General features: G+C 40.1%; 1 protein-coding gene across 7 annotated transcripts in view; it reads left to right on the top strand.

Annotated features, from left to right (window-relative positions):
- Nucleotides 1-25,070, top strand: part of CNGA1 (cyclic nucleotide gated channel subunit alpha 1) — a 46,869-nt gene extending 21,799 nt beyond the window's left edge. For 4 of the 7 annotated variants that reach the window (XM_015450333.3, XM_065544976.1, XM_065544975.1 and 1 more), the window contains 8 exons: nucleotides 8,753-8,873; nucleotides 9,980-10,096; nucleotides 11,592-11,654; nucleotides 17,586-17,627; nucleotides 17,710-17,817; nucleotides 18,719-18,826; nucleotides 19,983-20,089; nucleotides 23,217-25,070. In XM_015450333.3, the coding sequence (XP_015305819.1) occupies nucleotides 8,755-8,873; nucleotides 9,980-10,096; nucleotides 11,592-11,654; nucleotides 17,586-17,627; nucleotides 17,710-17,817; nucleotides 18,719-18,826; nucleotides 19,983-20,089; nucleotides 23,217-24,625 (2,073 nt within the window). In that variant the 5' untranslated portion in view covers nucleotides 8,753-8,754 and the 3' untranslated portion in view covers nucleotides 24,626-25,070. Of the gene's footprint in view, nucleotides 1-7,564; nucleotides 7,671-8,752; nucleotides 8,874-9,979; nucleotides 10,097-11,591; nucleotides 11,655-17,585; nucleotides 17,628-17,709; nucleotides 17,818-18,718; nucleotides 18,827-19,982; nucleotides 20,090-23,216 lie in introns of all 7 variants that reach the window. The other 3 variants (XM_045392339.2, XM_065544974.1, XM_074039735.1) reach the window with 3 other exon arrangements.
- The last annotated feature ends 760 nt before the right edge of the window (nucleotides 25,071-25,830 follow it).

Raw genomic sequence — 25,830 nt, 5'->3', positions numbered from 1 at the left:
TACCTAATGTAAATGACGAGTTACTGGGTGCAGCACACCAACATGGCACATGTATGCATATGTAACAAACCTGCACGTTGTGCACATGTGCCCTAGAACTTGAAGTATTAAAAAAAAAAAAAGAAAAGAAATATCTGAAACTGGACAATTTACAAAGAAAAGGTGTTTTTTTTGTTTTTGTTTTTTGGTTTTTTTTGCTATTCTGGAGTCTGAGAAGTCCAAGATCAAGGCCCTTCTTCTTAATATTTTTGATGCAAATATTTTTGTATTTAAGAATTGAGGTAAAATTTGCATACTGTGAGTAAAATGCACATATATTAAGGGTACAATTTGATGACTTTTGATCATTGTATACACTCATATAACCACCTTCCCCAATTTTCATTCCAGAAAGTTCCCTGGTGCCCTTTTCAGTAAATTTCACCCCCCTTAGACAACTACTATTTTTATTTCTATCACCAATGTTTTGCCTGTCCTTGAATTTTATATAAATGTAATCGTGCAGCATATACTCTTATATCTGGCTTCTTTCATGTTTTTGAGCTTCATCCACGTTGTTGCAAGTATCAAGAGTTCATTTCTACTTATTGCTGAAAAGTATTTCATTGTTCTTTTAAACCAGATTGTTTATCCATTCCTCTTGATGAAAATATGGGTTGCTTCCAGTTTGGGACTTCTATAAATATAGCTGATGAAAACATTCTTGTACAAGTGTTTTTATATACATATGATTTCATTTCATTATATGTGTTTTGATAAGCAAAAGTTTGGAATTCTAATGATATCCAATGCATCAAAAATGTCTTTTAGATTTAGTGTCTTTTTTGTGCACTCTCTAAGAAGTCTTGCCTATCCCAAGTCATGAGGATATTTTCCTATGTTTTCATCTAGAAGCTTTATAATTGTAGCTTCTATGTTTAGGTCAGTGATCCATCTTAAATTGAATAAATACATATAGTGGAATTACTGAGAAACAGAGTAGTTGTGTGTTTGTAGGTAACTGCCAAACAGTTTGCCAAAGAGGTTGTACCATCCTTCGTCCCACCAGTGATGTGCGTGACATTTGGGGTCTTGGTCTTTTAAATTTTAGCCATTGTACTAGGTGTGAATACGTATCTTGTTGTGGTTTTAATTTGTATTTATTTATAGACTAATATTTTTATATCTTCTTTTGCGAAGAATTTGTTGAAGATTTTTGTTTATATTTTTATTGGGTTGTTTTTATTGTTGATTTGCATAAAATTTCATAAATATTATGTATGTAAGTCTTGTCAGATAAATGTACTATGAATATGATTATCTGTGGCTTGCCTTTACATCTTCTTATATGTCTTTTGATAAGCAAAAGTTTATAATTTTGATGCTATCCAATGCATTAAAAATTTATTTTAGGGCCGGGCACGGTGGCTCACACCTGTAATCCCAGCACTTTGGGAGGCCAAGGAGGGCAGATCACTTGAGGTCAGGAGTTTGAGACCAACCTGGCCAACGTAGTGCAACCCCGACTCTACTAAAAATACAAAAAAATTAGCCAGGTGTGGCGACAGGTGCCTGTAATCCCAGCTACTCATGTGGCTGAGGCAGGAGTATTGCTTGAACCAAGGAAGTGGAGGTTGCAGTTAGCCAAGATGGCGCCACTGCACTCCAGCCTGAGTGACACAGTGAGATTGTCTCAAAAGATTTTTTTCCTTTTAGATTGAGTATCTTTTTTGTGCCCTTTCTAAGAAATCTTGCCTACCCCAAAGTTATAAGAATATTTTCCTATGTTTTCTTCTAGAAGCTTTGTAATTTTAGCTTTTATGTTTCGGTCTGTGATCCATATTGAATTAATTTTTGTGGTGGTGCGAGGTAGGGATGAGTTTTCTTTTTTTCTTCATGTACTTTTAAAATGATAATTTACTTTATTTGCACACTCAGGCCACAAGGTTTTCAAGTTTCCAAAGTGAACATGGATTAGTGGAACTAATTAAATCTGACTTATTTTTGATTGTCCAAAGGCTCTTAGATGAATGTGTACCATTGGTTGTTGCTATTGATTTCTCATTTCTTTTGAGTTTCTATTTTATTCCCTTTGCCTCTGATTAAGCACTGTAGTTTTTGTGAAGCTGTCGGGCACCAGCACTCACATTTGCCATCAACTCTCTCCCTGGTGACTTGTACCTGTCTTTCTCTATGGTTTCCTAACCTTTCTCAAAATCTTCATGCTTCATGTCTTTGTTGATTGATCATATAAAATCTTCTTCACAAGCATTTTCTTCTTTATGTTGTTAATTTCTCTATAAACAAAGTAATTCTGTTATGGCAAGTGATTTTATTTTTGTAATAAAAATACATTTATTTGTAGCTTTAACTTTATTTCTTATGTTTCTGTATTACTTAAATGAAAAATGAAATAATTATAATGAATTATGTTTAAGGTACTCAATTAAAACTTGGTGCAAGGCCGGGCGCGGTGGCTCAAGCCTGTAATCCCAGCACTTTGGGAGGCCGAGACGGGTGGATCACGAAGTCAGGAGATCGAGACCATCCTGGCTAACACGGTGAAACCCCGTCTCTACTAAAAAATACAAAAAACTAGCCGGGCGAGATGGCGAGCGCCTGTAGTCCCAGCTACTCGGGAGGCTGAGGCAGGAGAATGGCGTAAACCCAGGAGGTGGAGCTTGCAGTGAGCTGAGATCCGGCCACTGCACTCCAGCCTGGGCGACAGAGCGAGACTCTGTCTCAAAAAAAAAAAAAAAAAAAAAAAAAACTTGGTGCAGAATTGATTCCACTTTAAGGCTAAAAAGCTTTAGTAAATGTCAGGTATTATGTTCAAGAGCTCCTGCATGAACTTTTCCGAAGAGCTCACAATCTATCAGGGGAGGAGGACGTATCAGTACCCATGTAGTAGCCAGCGTGTATAGAAGAAGATGCACAGAACTATGGGAACAAAAAGGAGAGTGTGCTGGATTCTGTGCCCAAGTAATCATCTACGGTTTTTTTTTTTTTTTTTTTTTTTTTTGAGATGGATTCTTGCTCCGTTGTCCAGGATGGTGTGCAATGGTACAATCTCAGCTCACTGCAACCTCCACCTTCTGGGTTCAAACTATTCTCCTGCCTCAGTCTCCCAAGTAGTTGGGATTACAAGCACCTGCCATCATGCCCTGCTAATTTTTGTATTTTTGTAGAGATGGAATTTCACCACGTTGGCCAGGCTGCTCTTGAACTCTTGACCTCAGGTGATCAGGCTGCCTCAGCCTCCCAAAGTGCTGGGATTGTCGGCATGAGCCACCGTGCCTGGCCTCATTGATGTCTTTTCACAGGGCATATATGAACTGATTTTTGAAGGGCAAATAGGATTTTTCCTGGGAGAACAAAAGGGGTCAAGAATTCCATGCAAAATGAACAGCATGAGCAAAGTTATTGTTAAATAGAGGTGTATATAAAAATTACAAACATGGCTAGGTGCAGTGGCTCACATCCCTACACTTTGGGAGGCTGAGGTGGGCAGATCACGAGGTCAGGAGATCTAGACTCTTCTGGCTAACATGGTGAAATCTCGTCTCTACTAAAAATACAAAAAATTAGCCGGGCATGGTGGTACATGCCTGTAGTCCCAGCTACTTGGGAGGCTGAGGCAGGAGAATCACTTGAACTTGGGAGGTGGAGGTTGCAGTGAGCTGAGATCCCGCCACTGTACTCCAGCCTGGGCAACAGAGTGAGATTCCGTCTGAAAAAAACAAAATTATAAACACATCTATCTGATACATTATCAAATGCTTACAACATAGGAGAATGGCCAAAGCTGATCAAGATTTCTGAATTTTTGAAACCTTAATACTGTTTGATCGGTTCAGTTCTATGTCTGGTGGGAGATCTTTTAAACAGCATAAATATGTTTCTCATTATTGCTAAACTCACCTTTCTTCAAATTGCCGCTAGTGTTTGTGAACTACAGGCACAAATATCAGTGATTTTCTTATTTCCATTTTTAATTTTAATTTTATTTTTAGAGATAAGGTCACTCTCTGTCACCCAGGCTAGAGTGCAGTGGCACAATCACAGCTCACTAAAGCCTCGACCTCCAAGGCTCAAGTGATCCACCTGCCTCAGCCTGCCAAGTAGCTGGGACTATGGGTGCAGTGCACATCACCACTCTGGGCTAATATTTTATTCTTATTTTTATTTTGTAGAAATGGAGATCTTGCTATGTTGCCCAGTCTTGAACTCCTGGCCTTAAGCAATCCTCCCACCTCAGTCTCCCAAAGTGCTTGGATTACAGGTGTGAGCCATCATGCCCAGCCTGTGATTTTGGCTCACTTCAATAAAAGATCCATGAATATATTTAAGAAGACAACATTCTCATTGTCTCGAAAGGTTAGACTTGTGTAAAAATTTGCAGGCTGGTGGTGGTGGCTCATGCCTGTAATCCTAGCACTTTGAGAGGCCAAGGTGGGTGGATCACCTGAGGTCAGGAGTTTGAGACCAGCCTGGCCAACATGGTGAAACCCTGTCTCTACTAAAAATACAAAAAAATTAGCCAGGCATGGTGGCACGCACCTGTAATCCCAGCTACTTGGGAGGCCAAGGCAGGAGAATCACTTGAAGCCGGGAGGCAGAGGTTGCAGTGAGCCAAGATTGTGCTACTGCACTCCAGCATGGGTGACAGAGCGAGACTCTGTCTTAAAATAAATAAAAAAATTTAAAAAATTAAAATTTGCAGTAAATTCTGGAATTTCTCATAATGTAGATATTTAAATGCCAGCAGAAAAGGCAGTTTGACCATTAATGTTTCTCCTAAAATTTCTTCAAACAACAATAGTAACAAAAAGTCTAGGAATGTGCTCTGCTTTTCTCTTCTCTACCACCTCTCCCACATTCCCTTCTTCCCTTTTCCTTTCTCTTCTTTCACATTTCCCGTTCTGTCTTTTCCTCCCCCTTCCTTTCCCTCATTTTGACAACCTTTTCCAATGTTCTACAACACTTCATGTATCGAAAATCAGGAAAGTAATTTGTTCATTTGCAGAAACCAAATTGTACACTGGTCTTTTTCAATAGAAAGAGCTTTAATTCTTGGAAATAGATGCTAACAGTCATTAGAAGGGCTGGAGCTCTAGGCTGAACCATAGGCATGACCCCAGAACAGCATCCCAGAATTTCTATGAGCCACTTCCACTGCAACCTGGCACAACAGTCGCCCTACTCCTGCTAGGTGCATTCCGGCATCACCTGGATGCCCTTTCTTTGGCACCAGGAAAGCTAGTAACCAGACGGGGATAGCTGCCTCAGAATACACAATGTGTCCCTGCCCATTCTTGCTGGCAGCCATAGCAGAAATGGAAGATCCATTGTCTTCACCTCACTTCTACCTTCCAAATTTCATACAAATACATTTAGTTGACTAAACCTAAATGCCATAAGTTCTGTCCAGAATCTGAGCTGCAAAGCAGACTGAGTAATACAGATTTTTAGCTCTTCCAGTTTTTGCAGATCATGAAAGAACACTAGAAGGAGAGAAGAATGGATGATGTGGGCCAATTCACCATATCTGTCACCCTAGGAACCATTTCAAAGTCATTGTAAATTCAGTGAGTTTTCATAACTGCTAATGAAATGTCTCGTGAGTATAGTTTTTAAAACACAAAACAGGATTTGTTCATGCCGTGAGCATTTCTTGAGTACCTATTATGCGCAAGCACTCTGCTGGGGTTTCAAAAGTCTCCCTCCTAGAGGAGGTTGTAGCCTTGTGAAGACAGTGTGTGTAACAATTTAGCAAGTAGAAAATAATTGAAATATGTACAAAATGCAGTGGCAGAGAAGAGAAGGAAGTAATCATCTAGATCAAGGGCGAGGAGTCAGTGGCTTGGACTTGAGCAATGGATAACACCTATTTGGACTCAAGAGAAGTGAACTTTTGAAGTCCAAGGAGAGCACATGCAAAGGCACAGAGGTGTGAAACAGCATGGCTCACGCAGGGTACTGCAGCCAGAACACCACTTTCTACCTTAGTAATAATCTGTTTTCATAGCATAGCCCAAGCATTAAAAAAATTGTTATATGGGCCAGGTGCGGTGGCTCACGCCTGTAATCCCAGCACTTTGAGAGGCTGACGGGGGAGGATCACCTGAGGTCAGGAGTTCAAGACCAGCCTGACCAACATGGCGAAGCCCTATCTCTAGTAAAAATACAAAAATTAGCAGGCGTGGTGGTGGGCACCTGTAATCCCAGCTACTTGGGAGGCTGAGACAGGAGAATAGCTTAAACCCAGGAGGCAGAGGTTGCAGTGAGCTGAGTGAGCCTAGGTGATAGAGTGAGACTGTGTCTCAAAAAAAAAAAAAAAAAAAAAAGAAAAGAAAAAAATTTTTATTGGATTCCAAGAATTCTTTTCCTAATCGAGTCACTGAGGCATGTACACAAAACTGTTAAGTAATAAAACTAGGAAAAAGTGATACTAAACTATTTAACATCTATTATAGTCATTGAGCACTTACCTATCAGAAAAGGATAGTTATAAAGCATGGTTATAAGCAACTGGTCTAGCTGTAGCTCTGGGTACCTTTACACAGCAGCCCTGTTTAAATATAGTTTAAAGGTCTCTGGGCCCATGGAGTCTTTGGATCCAAACAAACTTACATAGTCATCAATGGCACAGAATTTCAGCTCTACCTACACCCAGAGGGCCTTCAGGCTTATCCCTCTCAAAAAGGCTGGCAAGGTTTTCCAGGGAATCCCTGAAGGGGTGCCTCACATGTGCTCGTTTTGAACAGAACTATGTTCTTTAAGTGGTTGACTCTTTTAAGGGCAAGTATCAAACTCAAAGCCTAGGTGATCAAGGCCAGTAAGGAATTAAGGGGAGGAACATTCTCCACTCTGCAGTCAGAGCCATTCTGGCACCGAGTATTGGAAGCCATGGAAGAAGCAGGCGATGTCATCTTTCATGTGGTCATAAAACGGGAAGGTTTCCTGATTCCCCTTGCGGGACGTGCTGCAGGGGTGTGGCTCATCTGTTTAGTCTCCTCCCTCGCTGCTGCTCAAACCCCTGAGGGAAGGGGGAGCACGCAGACTGACAGGTCCCAGAGTCCAAGTGGGCATGTGTTATAATGAGCCCCTTTAGCCTTGCTGTCCGGGGACAGCTGAGTGTTAACCTCCCCACCTCCATTCTTTTCCGGAGTCCCGGACAAATCAGGTCATATGAACTGTTTGAAAGGTGATGAATGCAGAGACTTTGTTGAACAGTAGAGGTGACTTTCAGAGGGATGGGGAGTTGGAGTTCCGGGAAGGTGGAGGGGTGTGGGGATAATCTACCACTGGAGTTCTGCCGTTCTGGACACAACTCCTCTTGATGTTCAGACTCGTCTTCCCTTCTTCTCCGCCGTGCCGCCCTGCTGCTCTGCACCACTCTCCGTCGCTCTCTGCCATTCTCTGCCATTCTGTTCCTCTGCTCCTCTCGACATTCAGCCGCTTGTGTGTGTGCCCGCTGAGGTTTCAGGTGTATATGGGCACAGGATGCGGGGGACGTGGCAGCCAGAGTGGTCCCGGAAAATGCATCGTTGGGGCAAAAACAGGAGTGCCTGTTTTCACTTAGGTCCGAGGGCATAGGCCCGACTGTGGAGCTCTCGCCAGGGACCCCGGCCTTCTCTACCCAGCACTTCTCTGTCCCCTTCCCCGCATCAGTTACCGACATTCTCAAGGTGAGTACCCTCAAACTAGAGAGAGGATCCTTCCTGAGGACCATGAACAGAAATCATAGGCGGATGGAAGCTGAAGCCAGTGAAGAAGGCAATGTCTCAGACAGCAGCCAAAGGGGCATGGCCTGTGCTGAGAGCGGCTGGAAAGTGAATTGAGATTCCACCCTGCCTCCTCTACCTGCGCTGAGGAAATTATATGCCCTGACTAGAGTTTAGGCCAGTGTTTTCAAAATATGCTGCTCGGGTATATATGCATCTGAATAATTTAGGGGACTTGCTAAAAATGTGATCAATTTTATTTTTATTTCCTCTAAAGTTTGAACACCACTTAGGACTCTTTTTGTCTAAATGCCTATAGAAATTCACAGCTGATTACCTCCATTACATCTACTGCTTTTTACTGTTATTTAATTGCTTGATGGGTATGTGAGGTCCCTATGGTTTTGTTCTACATTATATTGCTTGAGTATTTCAAAACTGGGATAAATCCAAATTTGTAAATGTTTTATACCTCTAGTACATTCTTAAATTTAAAAAATTTTACAAAAAACTAGTCAATGGAAATTAGGGGAATAAGCCATGCCTGCATTCTATTAAAGAATAATTCCTATGTAAAACTGCAAATAGACAGTATTATAGTCTTAGAAAAATGGTAGGGTTGATACGGTTTGGGACACCCAAACTTCATCTTGAACTGCGGCTCCCATAATCCCTGTGTCATGGGAGGAACTCAGTGGGAGGTGGTTGAATCATGGGAGTGGATTTTTCCCATGCTAGTCTCATGATAGTGAATAAGTCTCATGAGATCTGATGGTTTTGTAATGGGGAGTTCCCCTGCACACGTCCTCTTCCCTGCTGCCATGTAAGATGTGCCTTTGCTTCTCCTTTGCCTTCTGCCATGATTGTGAGGCCTCCCCAGCCACATGGAAGAGTCCATTAAACCTCTTTCCTTTATAAATTACCCAGTCTCAGGTACATCTTTATTAGCAGCATGAGAACAGACTAATACATAGGGTGAAACTTTTGATTATATATGTAAATATATAAAAATATCCTTCCCACTAATAAGACTTCTTTCTCCTCAGATATGAAACTAACCATGAAGAAAAATATTGTCAATACACAACAGTCCTTTGTAAACATGCCCAATGTGATTGTACCAGATATTGAAAAGGAAATAAGAAAGATGGAAAATGGAGCATGCAGGTAAATCCAAACATTTTCCCATGCATTTTTAATATTAGCCACGGTTCTTTAATTTAACTAGGTTTAATTTCAATTTAGCTTTATAATTTGTAACCTTGAACTTTGTAATGTATTTAATTTAGCAAATTTATTCATACTTTGGAACAGCATAACTTGTCTAACAAATAACACAGACTTACTTATTTATTTATTTATTTATTATTTATTTTGAGACGGAGTCTCACTCTGTTTCCCAGGCTGGAGTGCGGTGGCACAATCTCAGCTCACTGCAACCTCTGCCTTCTGGTTTCAAGCGATTCTCCTGCCTCAGCCTCCTGGGTAGCTGGGACTACAGGTGCGCACCACCATGCCCGGCTAATTTTTTTTTGTATTTTTAGTAGAGACAGGGTTTTGCCATATTGGTCAGGCTGGTCTCGAACTCCTGACCTCAAGTGATCCACCTGCCTCAGCCTCCCAAAGTGCTGGGATTACAGGCGTGAACCACCATGCCCAGCCTGAACATAGATATTATTGTGGTCACTTTTTTGGAAGCACCTATTAAGCACCTATGCCAAACATTTCTTTAGTCACTGGCAGGGCTTTTCCTCATGGGACATTTTGAATCTAAAGAGATGACATTGCCATAAATATATGTGAAAGGTACTCAGAGTATGAAATGCTAGCAATGTGATTTAAAAGTATAATTTAAAGTGCTTACCCTATAAATGAATATAATATATATGAATGTGGTTGAATTTACTTTTAGTGGGAAGAAACATTAGTTAGAAAACTAGTTCACTCAAATTTTTAATATGATCTAAGTCCCGGATATCACACTTGCTATTTGATAAATATTAACATCAATCAATGCATCAAACAATAGAAATGTGGAAAACCTAGAAAGTAATTCCTTAGTTAAATGCATTTTACTGAATTATGCATACATTTTATATAATTCTATGTATTCTGTATAGTTCTAACTTCATGCTCACTAAAAATTGTTATGTGTGTTAGTTTAGGAGAGAAGGAAAAGAGGTGAGGCAATTGTCCCCCTAGTGAGGAATGTTGTTCCTCCGCAGTGGTTGAAAACATTAACACATCTCTCTCTGCCTCCTATTGGACTGTAGCTCCTTTTCTGAGGATGATGACAGTGCCTCTGTATCTGAAGAATCAGAGAATGAAAACCATCATGCAAGGGGTTCCTTTAGTTATAAGTCACACAGAAAGGGAGGACCATCACAGAGGTGAGCAGTATGATCCATCCTTGGTGCCTGTTTTTAACCATTTATGCCTAAGGTTGCAGTGTTTTGAATTTTTGCAATCAGACCATGGCGATGACCTTGAGCAGTAGAATAGAAATAACTCCCACATGCTTAGCATTCCAATAATCAAACACTAGACATAAATGGGTTTGTAAACTGTTGTTTAGATAAAAGGTCTTTTACTTCTTAGGAGCAAGCTTGTCAAATGCCTCTGCTATCTAGACAAGATGTGGGATCTCAGGAGGAGTTATTTTTGTTCCTACCCATGCCATCTCTTGGGAAATACTGCCACTGCCCAGTGATTATTTATTGCCATGGGGTTCCAAGTTGTAAACACTCTTGCTTCATTTTCCCTGAGACCCATTGGGGTCTGTCCCTTAAGAAACCCAGTCCCCTCTGATTTCTTGTTTCTCTCTGATCCTTCTTTCAGGGTCCCGAAGCAAGTACATGTGAGAGGGTTAGCTGTTATTTTCTAAAATGCTCCATCCCATTTGGTCCTACTTTTAGAAAATAGAGCACTGGAGAGAGGTGCTAGAAGAGAAAAGCAAAAAATCCTTAGTAGGAAATAAAGAAGTTGTGAAAACTTCAGATACCGGAATTGAGATTGCAGAAGGGGTGTGGTGTGGTGTTGGTGTGGAGCTGGGGTTTCCACCTGTTTTACATAATTAGTTTTTCTTTGCTTTTTTCCTCCCCTGTTTTCTCCTCTTTCCTATTTTTCTTCCCACTGACTACCTCCAGCCTTCCCATTGTTTTTATTTATCTTTTCTCCTCATCTTATTTTCCCTGACCATCTTAGGTCTCTTGTTGGGAGTTACTGGCATTGAGGTTGGTTCACTTAAGCTAATTCTTGGTATGAACTTTGACCGATATGCATTTACTAACCATGTGTATTATAGTCCATTTTCATACTGTTATGAAGAAATACCTGAGACTGGGTAATTTATAAAGAAAAAGAGGCTTAATGGACTCACAGTTTCACATGGCTGGGGAGGCCTCACAATCATGGCATAAGGTAAAGGAGGAGCAAAGTCATGTCTTACACGGTGGCAGGCAAGAGAGCATGTATAGGGGGACTGCCCTTTATAAAACCATCAGATCTTGTGAGACTTACTTACTAGCATGAGAATGTCATAGGCAACACCCACTCCTATGATTGAATTATTTCCCACCGGGTCCCTTTCATGGCATGTGGGGATTATGGGAACTATAATTCAAGATGAGATTTGGGTGGGGACACAGGCAAACCATATCACCATGTTTGTTCAAGACACTGGCATTTGGCAAGTCATGCTTTATGGAGGCTCAGGATACACTTTTATGCCTTATGCTTCATAATATGTTTTTGAAATATCATCTAGACCATCTTTAGTAATGAGTAGAAACAAGAAAGAATTTGTTTTTTCTGACCATTTGCTTACCATGGACATTATACAGATGGTGACTATTGTGATTTCACTACATGTTTTTCATTTCCCAGAGAGCAGTACCTGCCTGGTGCCATTGCACTTTTTAATGTGAACAACAGCAGCAATAAGGACCAGTAAGTATATTTACAATAGAAAACCAAAGCTATGGTTTTAAAGAAAACCAGTAAAAAAGATAGGAATATATCTGAATCTGTTATAGAGGAAATATTTATTAAGCAAATGATCTAATACAATGGCAATGATAGTCTACCATTTTGTTGAAAAGTAGTATTTATTCATTCATTTATTTGAATACATGTAGAAAAAATCATGTCTATAGTGTTCATGCAGTTGACTTTCTTTGTGAATAGAGTGACTGAGAAAAATAAGTGAAACACATTACTCCTGGAAACTTTCCAGTTTGAGCCAATGTGTCTTAGGTGACGTTCCTCAGGAAACAGTTTCTGAGATGGAGGCTTGTATGCAGAGGTTTGTTGGGAATGGTCTTGGGAACAATATCTGGAAGGGAGTTGGGGGTCAGTATTGGGGAGAGGGAGAAGTTGAACTTCAGAGAATAGAGTTGATGTACAATGTGATTCAATGGGGATCCCTGGAGCAGGGATGACCTTTTAGAGTTGTCCCTATTTAGGTAATAGACTTGGGCCTTTGTACCCATGAACAGTTACTGGAAAAAGGTTGGCCCTAGAAGATGGAGCATAACCTTGAACATGGTGGTTTCCTTCAGCCGAGGCCAACCAAGTGAGAGGAAAGACTGAGCTGACAGCAACCAACACTCTTGGCAAGTGGAGAATGAGTGCCTGAATTTTGTGCACCACCTGCATAACCACTGTAAAGCCCACCTGTGTGCTGCTCAGATCTATTTTGTTTATATAGAAAATTCACCCCATGTGGGAATACCTACTCCAGAATCCTGGTTATTCTTTTTTCTTGAGAAAGCTTGTAAGAGGAAAGTTAATGGGATTAAACTAAGGCCTCTGGCAGCTGCAGGTGGTTTTGAGGCCTCAAATGAAATTCTTCACCCTCTCCGCTTCTACTCATTCTAGGGTCTGCTGGTCTAGATGACTTAGCTGGTGTGAACAATATAGACACTCATCCCTGAAGGACTTGAGCCCTGGGTCACCATGCCCTTCTTGAGTCATGGCTACAGTACTTGCCCATTTACCACCAAAACTGGGCTGGAAAATAACAAAAGACCACCTAGGTGCAAATACATCTCCCCTCCCTGCATTGTATAACAGCAGCACTGCCTACTTCTGATGATCAAGGTCAATAACTTTTGCCAGTGTGGTGACTCTCTTCCTTGCCTGTTGGTTTCTTGGCATGAGGGGCCCAAAGTGGCTGGGGAGTAGCCATAGCTTAATGTTTAATGGAGCTCTGGCATTCCCTGGCAGATGCATCACCCCTCTGGAAGCCAGGGCCTCTAGACCCACAGATCCTTAAGATGCAAGAATGGGAAACACACCTTTCCTACATTTGTCACCCCTACTTAGACCCCTTAGTTCCCAGACCAATTCATTCTATACAGGAACCATACAATGATCATTGTTTTAGCATATATACAGTATCCTAGAGGATGGCACCTTATCTTCCTAGAGTATAAACTCTATGATAACACCTCAGCTGTGGTTTCAAAAGGTCACTCCTTAACTATCCTGTCAGTAGCTGACAAAAGGTGTGCAGCATATGATAGGACCATGGGATCTCATACTCAGGGTCCAATGCCACATTTTTTTTTTTTTTTGCCTTAAAGTGAGTCCTTGGTCCAAAGTGATGTTAAGCAATATTTCATATTAGTAATCATGCTTCATATGCCCCTAAGTAATGGCACTGGTCAAAGCCCTGTGGCAAAAAAGCAAATGAATAGCCACAATATATGTCAGTTCTTATCAATATATTTGATGCCCCTTCCATGGTGTCAGGAGTCCAATTTAGTTAACTTGCCATCAAGTGACTGATTACTTTCCTCAAGAGAAAGCACTGTTTTGGAGTCATAGCATTGGTCTCTGTAACAGATAGGTTCACTAAGAGCAAAAAACAAACAAACAAACAAAAACGAAGATTTTTCAAACTTTGTGCTCACACTCATAATATGTCCATTCAGTCTGCCTCTTCTCCCGAAATATTTTCCCTGATCTTTCCATCCAGGTCCCTGACCAACCAGTCAAGGCATTTGTGACTGCCCATGAGTTCTTTTGTACTTGTATATTCTTAATTTGGGCTATTTCTTTTTCCTTTATTTATTTATTTTTTTGAGACAAGATCTCACTCAGTTCCCCATGCTGGAGTGCAGTGGTGCAATCTCGACTCACTGCAACCTCCATCTCCTGGAGTTAAGTGATCCTCCTGCCTCAGCCTCCCGATAGCTGGGATTATAGGTGTGCGCCACCCCGCCTGGCTAATTTTTGTATTTTTAGTGGGGTTTTGCCATGTTGGCCAGGCTGGTCTCCAACTCGTTGGCCTCAAGTGATCCTCCCACCTCAGCATCCTAAAGAGCTGGGATTACAGGCATGAGCCACCACACCCAGCTTGGACTATTTCTTTTTCCATACAAACTAGATGACTGTATACTGCTTGAAGCTGTGCCACTGGGGAAATTAACCTCACACTGTCTTTCAAGACCGTCTCTAAGTGAGGCTGTGGTGCAGACACAGCCCATTTTGGCTTGCATCCACATTCTAAACTGACCCATCTATGCAACACGCTGTATCAGCTCCTTCTAAAGAACCCCACATATGGCCACAGGTGGGGGCTGATAAATAGGTGCTGAGTGGAAAATGACATAGTGGAAAAGGAATGGAAATTTCCAGCCATGGAAAATGACATAAAGAAAGGTACTGAAGGCCAGGCATGGTGGCTCAGACCTGTAATCCCAGCACTTTGGGAAGGTAATCCTATTTCAGGGTCTGATTAACAGAATGCCATTGATACAGACATAGCGGACTAATGTGGTGCTTTGAGAAATGTCCACATGATCCAGGTCCCTCAAGACTGTCATGACAGTAGGAAAGAGAGTTAATATAGCCTTGGAAGAGTGTAGATGTGTACAGTTTGTCATCCCATGTGAGTAGGAACTATGTCTGATCGTCTTTCCTGATAGTAGTGAAAAATGACATTCACATGACTGACCTAGAACCTTAGGTATGCAGTGTATATCAAGTGAATGCATGGTTTTCCACATATGACACAGCAGCTGCAATTGGGGCTACCACTTGGTTGATTTTGCAGTCATCTACTGCTGTCCATTAGGATCCATTTGGTTTTTGCAGTGGTCAGATGATGAATTATGTGGGGAAATGAAGAGGGATCACTTCCCCTGCATCCTTTGGGTCTTTAAGGATGGAATTTCTTTTTCTCCCCAGGATACAATGTTGCTTTTGGCCAGAAGGTGGGAAGCAGCTTAAGGGCTTCTCCTTGATCTTACCCTTCTTTCCTCACAAGCCAAGGAACTAGTGGGGTAAGGGTGGGAGTTCTGCCAATGACCATTAATCTACATTTCGCTTTTGTATTCAGGAATTATGTAAATTTCACTTTACATTTAGGAACTGGAGAAATGATCACAGAGTGGGTTTCTGTTATTTTCCACATAGGACACGGCAGCTGCAATTGGGGCTACTACTTGGTTGATTTTGCAATAGTCTATCTGCCATCCACTAGGATCTATTTAGTTTTTATGGGAGTCAGATGATAAATTACATGGGGAAATTAAGAGAGACCACCACTCCTCCATGCGTGATTTTATACAATTATATACATTTCTCTTTTATATTCAGGAACTTGTATACATTCTACTTTTATATTCAAGAATTACATACATTTCACTTTTACATTTAGGAACTGGAGAAATGATCACATAGTAGTGGGTCTGTGGACTCAGTGGAAACACTATAAGTCATATCTCATCCAGAAATCTATTATTACCAGTCCATCATATGCTCTTCAAGTTTAACAGGGGGCCACAATGATGCTTCAATCCCTAGGTGTCAACATCAACTTGGATCCTGTGCCAGTCTTCGATGTATCTAGGAATTCTTTTTCTTCCCCCAGAGTACAGTGATCTAAGTAATGGCCATAGGTTCTTTAGGACAAAGACTGAGGAAATCATTACTGGAATATATTTGTCATAGTGTTGCAGAGTTTTTCTTCATGGGTCATGGCATCTCCTCTAGTCAGTGGTTTTAGGTCTAAGTATTGGCTTAGATCTGGAACTTTTCTAAGGATTCTGATTTTTTTTAAAATTTAAATTGTAATGAATCAATTCATTTTTTGAGATAGGGTCTCGCTATGTTGCCCAGGCTGGTCTTGAACTCCTGGGCTTGAGTGATCCTCCCACTTCGACCTCCCAGAGTGCTGGGATTATAGCCATGGGCCACCGTGCCCTTACAAGGATTCTGATTTTTTTGATGGAATGAGTTGACCTCAACCTCCTAATTATTCATTCCTGATTTGTTTTGGTTGTATATATTAAATAATACCCTAACTAGCTAATAGTCTTCCCATCTGTCTAGGAATACTGTGTTCTATTAACCTCCTCCATAGCTGTCTATAGGTTAAGCCCCTTTGTTACCATACCCACCTTAATGCTCATTATAGTTACTGAAGAAACCTTACTTCTGATGGGTAAGCACTGCCATTAGTCTCAGTTATTTCTGGATCTTATTAACCCTGTTGCTCTCAGAGAACCCAGTTCTGTAACGGCATTTCCCGTCATCAGCCCTGGCCTACAGAGGATAGCACCACTGAACTTCTCAAAGCTACTAATGCCCCTCTCACCAGCCTATTCCACATCACTTTTGCATCCTTCGAGCTCTCTTTGGGAACATAATTAGCTGGTAGGTTATCTTCCAAACAGTGTATCCACTTCAAGATGCCACTTTTCTGAGTCTTTTGATACCTTCCTCCACCATCTGCCATGGTGTTAATGTTTATTTCATTTTGTATAGGCCATTACCTTTTCCAGGTTTCCAAGAGCCGTTTGAGTAGTGTGTCGACATCATCCTTCAGGATCCATGGTAGGCTGTCAAATCTTGACTCATAGAAGTGTACTCCCATAGCAGTAAATTCTTCCTTATCCAACTTTATGGTTCTGTCCCTGTTTGTACGTGACCATCTTGGATGTTAAACCTCACCTCACTTGTCAATCTTATCTTCCATTTCTTCTCAACAGAGGCTTTCCACTTCTGCTGGGTCATTCTTACCCAGATTAAGTCCATTGCACTTAGAAATTTTTCTGCTCTGATATCCTCTCTCTTCTCAACTTCTCCAACTCTTAGTCATACTTTGAGGCCTAGCTTTAGACCTACCTCCTTTTAAAAGCCTTCTCTGACTATCCTAGTGGTAATGAGATGCCTTTTCATTCATGTCTGGATAATGAAATTTCCTAAGACATCTGAGCTGACAACGGCAGCCTGCTATAACCCTAGGTCTGTCTGACTTCAGAATCTATTCCCCTGCTGATAGAGAAAGTTAATTATAGAAAGAGGCACTAGTTACACAATCTCCACTCAAGAAGAAATTGTATGTAGAAAAAGGTGGCCTTAAATCTGATAAATTATTCTAATAATTGAGATTCCACCATATTACCAGACAGCTTGTTGATTACTCATGAAAAATGACTTCAGTCAGAGTTATTCCCTCTAAAGAAAATTGATGACATTTTCTTAAAATTCTCAATGATTTTATTCAAGGATAAATATAAATGATGTCAAGAAGCTTAAATTTTAAAAATTATTTTTAATACATTAACACTTTGGAAGAACACTCTTGGGGGGCTGTTGTTTCTTAAATTTTTCTTCTTGGTTTTATGCCTTTATTCATCTCCATTCGTTTCTACTTCCCACATCTATTAGCTTAGAAGTTTTTGTTTATTATCTGGATAATTATCCCTCCCCTTTTTTTGGTAGAAATCTCCAGCAAGAGACCAGATGGGTTTTGAGCACGGAAGCAGGTCTTTGAATGCAAGGCTGAGATATTTGCTTGATGAAAAAGAAAGTAAATCAGAGTGGAAGACTGTGATTATGTGACAGATATATTATTTTTCTCTTTAGAGAACCAGAAGAAAAAAAGAAAAAGAAAAAAGCAAAGAAGAGGTAAGACTTTGGCAAGAATTACCCCACATTTTTCTGCCCATAACATTTCTGTATTTTAATACTACTTGCTTAACTTTTTCAGCAAGTCAGATGATAAAAACGAAAATAAAAAGGACCTAGAGAAGAAAAAGAAGAAAAAGGACAAAGAGAAGAAAAAAAAAGAGGAGAAAAGCAAAGATAAGAAAGAAGAGTAAGCACTTTTACTGGCATTGAAATAGAATGAAATTGTGATGGGTTTTAGATGCAGGGACGGTTTTCCATAATGCAAAGTAGAAAGAAACTTTACAGTAAAGAGCCCTGTGTAAAGACTAAATGTCTTTAAATATTGAAAAATAAACATTTAACATAAATTATCGGAAGTGAATTAAAACTTTTTCTAATTTCCCTCAAATTCGCAACGGTAGCATTATTCTTAATTCTCTATGGTTAATTCGCTTCCCTAAGCATTAGTGAAGATAACTTATCGCTGAGAAATATTTAGGTTCCAAGGAGGATTAGGTTTCTAGGATCCTACCATCATTTTAAAAGCTGAAATAAAAATTTAATTTTTATTTTGATTACATTCTTATAAGGAGTGTGCAACCTAGATTCCTTGCACGCGCAGATCACAATAAGGTTTGTGCTCCTATGAGAACCTAATGCCGCTGCTGATCTGACAGGAGACGGAGCTCAGGCGGTAATGCTCCCTTGCCCCGCAGCTCACCTCCTGCTGTGTGGCCCACCGGCTTCCTAACAGACCACAGACCAGTACTGGCCCACAGCCTGGGTGTTGGGGGCCTCGGATCTATTCCCTCTCAGTGGCTGAAGTATACAACTGACTGCAGTATCTCAGTGAAACCAGGGCTTTAGTAAAAACCTAATGTATGCTTTAATATAAGACTGGTCATTTCGTTATTTATCCACCCCTCACTAACCACTTTCTTATGACTAATGCTCTTATTCCATGCTAATCTTCCCACTGCAGAGTGAGCTTCTCCAGCTTACTTCCATTTCATTAATTGTGGTTGATGGGCATAATGATGTTTAATATGGTAAATAAAAAATGTTCTTGTATCTTGGTAACTATCCCCTTTATTTCTAATTGCTGCTAGGGAGAAGAAAGAAGTTGTGGTTATTGATCCTTCGGGAAACACGTATTACAACTGGCTGTTTTGCATCACCTTACCTGTTATGTACAACTGGACAATGGTTATTGCCAGGTGTCTATAATTTTTTTTTGTTTGTTTTTGTGGATCTCACCCCATTTCTAATTTCCAAGTTCACTGACTAAACAATTTGACTTAGAGCCTTTTAGGACACACCCCCTTTCTCTACTGCAGGTGGTAAAGAGAGGCTAGATTATACTCAGTGTGTTTTCCTGGAATCAGGAGGAGGTGCTTCAGTTCTCAGTATAACTGGGTCTCCAGTACTGGGATGCATGGAGGGGTCAGGGGAAGACTTTTCTTTTTTAATTTTTTTACCTTTCATTTTAGGTTCGGGGGTATATGTGCAGGCTTGTTATATAGGTAAACTCATGTCACAGGGGTTTGGTGCACAGATTATTTTCTCACCCAGGTATTAAGCCTAGTACCAAATAGTTATTTTTTCTGCTTCTCTCCCTTCTCCCACCTGTCACTCTCAAATAGACCCCAGTGTCTGTTGTTGGAGGGGAAGACTTGTAAACTTTTGGTTGTATGATAACTTAATTAGAACATTGGGAGAAACTATTTTCTTTGGCCTATGAGAAAAAAATGTTGCCAATAGTGGATAAAGGTCAAGGATTTAGTGTCTTTTACATGGTAAACATCTCCCTCATCCAAGGCCAAGCACAATTTCCTAAAGCATTTTGGGTACAGATAGTCAATATGAACCAGGTGATCAATGTGTTTCACCCAACATATTTTGATTTTAGTTTTAGGCCATTTATTTTTTAAATTTATTTAAAGATTTTTTTGTACAAATTTTTGGGGTATGTGTGAAATTTTGTTACTTGTATATAACAAAGGGTATTTAGGGTGTCCATCACCCAAGTTCAATACGTTTTTGTTAAGTACAGTCTGTTAATCAAACATTGAATTTATTCCTTCTGTCTTGCTGTATACTTGTAACCTTCAATCCACTTATTCTTATTGGATGATTTTACAAAGCTGACTAGCATCATGGAAAGGATGTTAGAATTCAGAAGTGTGAGGATCAAAATCCAACCACTCAGGGAGAGTTTCGGGAAAGCCATGGTTGATTAAAGGACTCTAAGGACCTCTCCTAGCCTGAGTGTGCTGTGCTTCTCACCATGATAAAGAAAATATACAAAGAGAACTTTTACTTAAATTGGCCCACATTTCTTTTTTATTTATACAGGTGTTTCTTTTTTTACAGAGCATGTTTTGATGAACTTCAATCTGATTACCTAGAATATTGGCTCATTTTAGATTACGTATCAGACATAGTCTATTTAATTGATATGTTTGTACGAACAAGGACAGGTAAATATGTTCAGTTTTGAATATTTTAAAATTTTATGCTTTTATCTCTAGCATTGTAATTTGACATTTCCTAATCCAAGTATTCTTCAAAGTAAACCCACAAAAATCTGTTCTAGAGAAAAAGGCACAGGTGAAAGCAAGAGTCACGATGTATAAACTCACAGGCTTAGATGACTCCAGCTGATTCAGAGGAAGTTACCAGGCAACCTTTTGACAAGTAGATGCGGCTTTCCTCCATTATCTTGTTCATTGGTTTTGTGCCAGGCGAGAGGAATAGAGAGAGCAGAAATATTCTGCCAGTTACAGGGGGAAGAGTAATTGCTACCTAACAGGGAGATAATTTGAAGAGTCATGGGGAAAAATGTCGTTGTCCTCAGCAGAGCCATATTCAAAATTTTATAAGAAGGAGGAAAAAATGCATTTAGCTCAGCTTTGTGGTTTATGATGAGATATTATTGACCGGAGGGGATAGCTTCGGAAGTATTTCTGTTAAGTAGGTAGAAGCTGATTGTTTCTACACCACTCTTCACTCGCAAATGTAACCAGTATACACAGACTATAACCTTTAAAGAATCATTATGTAAAATAGAACATTCTCTAAATACTAGTAACCTGGAACAATGCTCCACTCGCTCTGTCATATTTGTAACTTTGGTAGTCAGTTTAGGAGAAGGAGCAAATCCCTTTCCTAGTGTAATGTATCAGATGGCTGAAATGCTGGGTTTAAAACACACAAGCCCCATGGTAACAGCATAGGAGGGAAGATCCCAAGTGTCTAAGGGAGCAAGAATGACAGATGAAAATGCAGCCTCAAGGGACACTTATGCTTCACATTGAAGGGGTAAGGCAAGAATATGCAAAATAGACAGCACAGGGCAAGTACCCAAGCATCCAGGGTAGAGCTGGGATTCTGACAAGGCAGTGGCATGGGCTATTAGGTACATCACTAGCGTGTTCAGGAAACCTTCCACGAACTGTGTATGGTGGGGAAAAAAACAACAACGCATTGTATATTACTACACTCTCAATACAATACAATTCTGGTCTCCAATATGTATGTGATGTTTCCTCTACACACCAAGCAATTCTGTAACACCAGCTGGGTTAAAATTTAACTGAATTCGCACACTCACGGGAGTTAGAACAGGCCTCACACGTTAAGGGCTCAGTCTCCCAAGATGATCCCCTGCTTCAGATGCCAATCGTAAGTCTCAGGTTGTGGCTTGTGCTTCTGACTGACCAACTATATATTGCGGTTCCCATAGCTCCCTCGTGGGTCCAGTAATTTGCTAGCACAACTTACAGACCTTAGGAAAACACTTACGTTTACTGCTTTATTTTATTAATAAAGGATATGATACTGGATACCGAGGAAGAGCCAGATGAAGAGATACATAGGGCAAAGTTGGGAAGAGTCATGAGAACAGGGGCTTTTGTCCCCATGGAACTGGGGTGTGGCACCCTCCTAGTTCGTAGATGTGTTCACCAACCTGATAATGCTCCAAACCCCATAGTTCAGGGATTTTTATAGAGGCTTCACCATGGAGGCATGATGGACTATTAACTCAGTCTCCAGTGCTTCTCCCTTTCCTGGATGAAGGAGGTTGGGGTAAAAGTTCCAAGCTTCTAAACATAACTTAGTCTTTCTGGTGACCAGCCCCATCTTGGACCTCACCTTTTCCTTCCTTCCCTCCTTCCTCCTTTCTTTCTTTCTCTCTCTTTCTCTCTTTCTTTCTTTCTTTCTCTCTTTCTTTCTTTCTTTCTTTCTTTCTTTCTTTCTTTCTTTCTTTCTTTCTTTCTTTCTTCCTTCCTTCCTTCCTTCCTTCCTTCCTTCCTTCCTTCCTTCCTTCCTTCCTTCCTTCCTTTCCTTTCCTTCCTTCCTTCCTTTCCTTCCTTCCTTCCTCCCCTCCCCTCTCCCCTCTTTTCTCCTTTCTTTCTTTCTTTCTTTCTTTCTTTCTTTCTTTCTTTCTTTCTTTCTTTCTTTCTTTCTTTCTTTCTTTCTTTCTTTCTTTCTCTCTCTTTCTCTCTCTCTCTCTTTCTTTCTTATAATATCATAGAGACTTAGGCTGGTCTCGAACTCCTGTACTCAAGGGATCCTCCTGCCTCAGCCTTCCAAAGCACTGGGATTATAGGTGTGAGCCACTGCACCTGGCCAGAACAAAAGACATTTCTATCACCCAGGAAACATCAAGGGACAAATAACTCTGTTTCAGGAACTGGGGTCAAGAACCAAATACCATAACAAAAGATGGACTTAGGGCCGGGCTCAGTGGCTCACGCCTGTAATCCCAGCACTTTGGGAGTCCAAGGCCGGTGGATCATGAGGTCAGGAGATCGAGACCAGCCTGGCCAATATGGTGAAACCCTGTCTCTACTAAAGTACAAAAATTAGCTGGGTGTGGTGGCACGTGCCTGTAGTCCTAGCTACTCAGGAGGCTGAGGCAGAAGAATTGCTTGAACCCGGGAGGCAGAGGTTGCAGCAAGACGAGATTGCACCACTGCACTCCAGCCTGGGTGACTCTGACTAAAAAAAAAAAATCACTTAGTAACCATATTGCTTAGGAAATTACAAGAGTTTTAAGAGTCCTGTGCCAGGGACCATATATATATATATATATATATATATATATATATGTATTTATCTCACAATATCACAAGAACACTACTCATGAAAGGAATGGCTTTACCTGGATGGAGATGATAGACCTTGAGAGATTCGTACACTTTCACTTTTGCACTTACAAAATTTTACTTTTTTTTTTTTTTTTTTTTTTTTTTTTGTGAGACAGGGTCTCACTGTTGCCCAGGCTGGAATGCAGTAGTGTTATCATGGGTCACTGCAGCCTCGAACTCCCAGGCTCAAGTGATATTGAGTCTCAGCCTCCTAAAGTACTGGGATTACAGATGTGAGCTGTCTGGCCAAAATTTTACCTTTTATTTCTGCAGCAGAATATTTTCTACAGCCATAGGTTGATTGATATTTGTATTTTATTACATTGTTAAAGTCATATTTATTGAAAATGAATTTTTCTTTTGACCTCAACAAAGTTAATTGACAGTTACTTCACAAAAATTCACAATTACATAAAAAGGAGAAACACTGAATTTATTTTATTTTTTATTTTAGGTTACCTAGAACAAGGACTGCTGGTAAAGGAAGAACTTAAACTCATAAATAAATATAAATCCAACTTACAATTTAAACTTGATGTTCTGTCACTGATACCAACTGATTTGCTGTATTTTAAGTTAGGGTGGAACTATCCAGAAATTAGATTAAACAGGTTATTACGAATCTCTCGTATGTTTGAGTTCTTCCAGAGAACAGAAACAAGGACAAACTATCCAAACATCTTCAGGATTTCCAACCTTGTTATGTACATCGTCATCATTATCCACTGGAATGCATGTGTGTACTACTCTATTTCTAAAGCTATTGGATTTGGAAATGATACATGGGTCTACCCTGATACTAATGATCCTGAATTTGGCCGTTTGGCTAGAAAATACGTATACAGCCTTTACTGGTCTACACTGACTTTGACTACCATTGGTGAAACACCCCCTCCTGTGAGGGATTCTGAGTATGTCTTTGTGGTGGTTGATTTCCTAATTGGAGTGCTAATTTTTGCTACCATCGTTGGTAACATAGGTTCTATGATTTCCAACATGAATGCGGCCAGAGCAGAATTTCAAGCAAGAATTGATGCTATCAAGCAATATATGCATTTTCGAAATGTAAGCAAAGATATGGAAAAGAGGGTTATTAAATGGTTTGACTACCTGTGGACCAACAAAAAAACAGTTGATGAGAAAGAAGTCTTAAAGTATCTACCTGATAAACTAAGAGCAGAAATTGCCATCAATGTTCACTTAGACACATTAAAAAAGGTACGCATTTTTGCTGATTGTGAAGCTGGTCTGTTGGTGGAGTTGGTCTTGAAATTGCAACCCCAAGTCTACAGTCCTGGAGATTATATTTGCAAGAAAGGGGATATTGGACGAGAGATGTACATTATCAAGGAAGGCAAACTCGCTGTGGTGGCAGATGATGGAGTCACTCAGTTTGTGGTATTGAGCGACGGCAGCTACTTTGGTGAGATCAGCATTCTTAATATTAAAGGGAGCAAAGCCGGCAATCGACGAACTGCCAATATTAAAAGTATTGGCTACTCAGACCTGTTCTGTCTCTCAAAAGATGACCTCATGGAAGCTCTAACTGAGTATCCAGATGCCAAAACTATGCTGGAAGAGAAAGGGAAGCAGATTTTAATGAAAGATGGTCTACTGGATCTAAACATTGCAAATGCTGGCAGTGATCCTAAAGATCTTGAAGAGAAAGTTACTCGAATGGAGGGGTCAGTAGACCTCCTGCAAACAAGGTTTGCCCGAATCTTGGCTGAGTATGAGTCCATGCAGCAGAAACTGAAACAAAGATTAACCAAGGTTGAGAAATTTCTGAAACCGCTTATTGACACAGAATTTTCAAGTATTGAGGGACCTGGAGTAGAAAGTGGGCCCATTGACTCTACATAGAACTGAAAAGCTGGTCATTGACAGGGACACGCCTCATGATCCTTCTGATCTTGTGACTGACATCAAATAAAACTTTAAAGAAGAGGAAGACTCAGTTCGGAAATTTTTCCATGAGGAAAATGTGCTTTGATGCAAGGTACAAGGCCCACACCCTCTCTGAGAGATACTATGATTAAAAAAGCTTTATATCTTGGGATTTTTCACAACTGATAATGTGCAAAGATATAAACTGATTAACTTGTCAATGGCTGTATCTTCTGATTTTTTTCACATATGCTCGTTTTATGTAATAATCTTCATAAAAATGAATAAGTATCCCTCACTTTCATGCCATTTCCATTGTTGAGTGAAGTGTATTTGAAGTAACTGAGAATTACCATGTACATCATGTTTGGGATAACATTTTAAAAAATTAGACTGCAATAAAGTAAAATTAATTATGCAACTGTAGTGAAAATGAGTTATTTGATAATTTAGCAGGGAGTTTAGGATCTTGCAGAACTTCAGGGTCATTTTAAGGAAAAATCAATCATTTTTGTAGTCTAGGACTGAGAAAGAGTGGTTGAGAGAAACTTTTTACCAATAAAAGCATGATAAATCAGACTTTATGAATATATATATGTATACACACACATATAAATATAGAGATATATCACACTGAAGATCATAGAATGTTTTAGGAATCTTTTATATTAAATTTTAATTTTTTTCTGATTATTAAGACCTGAGAGCAGTGGCTATTTTCTTACTTCTCTGCCTGGCCAGCAGTAAGAAAAAAGGATAAAGTAATAATATTTCTGGGTAATTAACAAGGGAAATTGTCATAATGTTAAAAAAGGCGACTTGAAAGTTCTGGGGACCAGCATGAGCATCACCTGGGAGCTTCTCAGAAATGCAGAATCATGGGCTCTACCCCTACCTACTGCATCAGAATCTGCATCTTAGCAAGTGTTTCATATCCATGTTAAAGCTTGAGAAGCATGCATGTAGAGAACCAGGAAGGAGTTAATGAGAGGATGTTCTAGAAAAGAAAAGGAAACTATCCGGCAAGCGTGTGGATGTGGAAAACATTGCTAATCGATCAGCCAGCTTCTGCTGAACCCGGATGTGGCTCAAAAAATCTTTCTTAACACAGATCACTAGAAGATTTCTATCCCTATCTATAATGACATGACTAAAAACAGCTTCTTGATAATTTGACATTT

Source organism: Macaca fascicularis, chromosome 5, assembly GCF_037993035.2.
Source record: "Macaca fascicularis isolate 582-1 chromosome 5, T2T-MFA8v1.1".
Taxonomy (NCBI): domain Eukaryota; kingdom Metazoa; phylum Chordata; class Mammalia; order Primates; family Cercopithecidae; genus Macaca; species Macaca fascicularis.
This window is presented reverse-complemented; position numbering and strand designations above follow the sequence as displayed.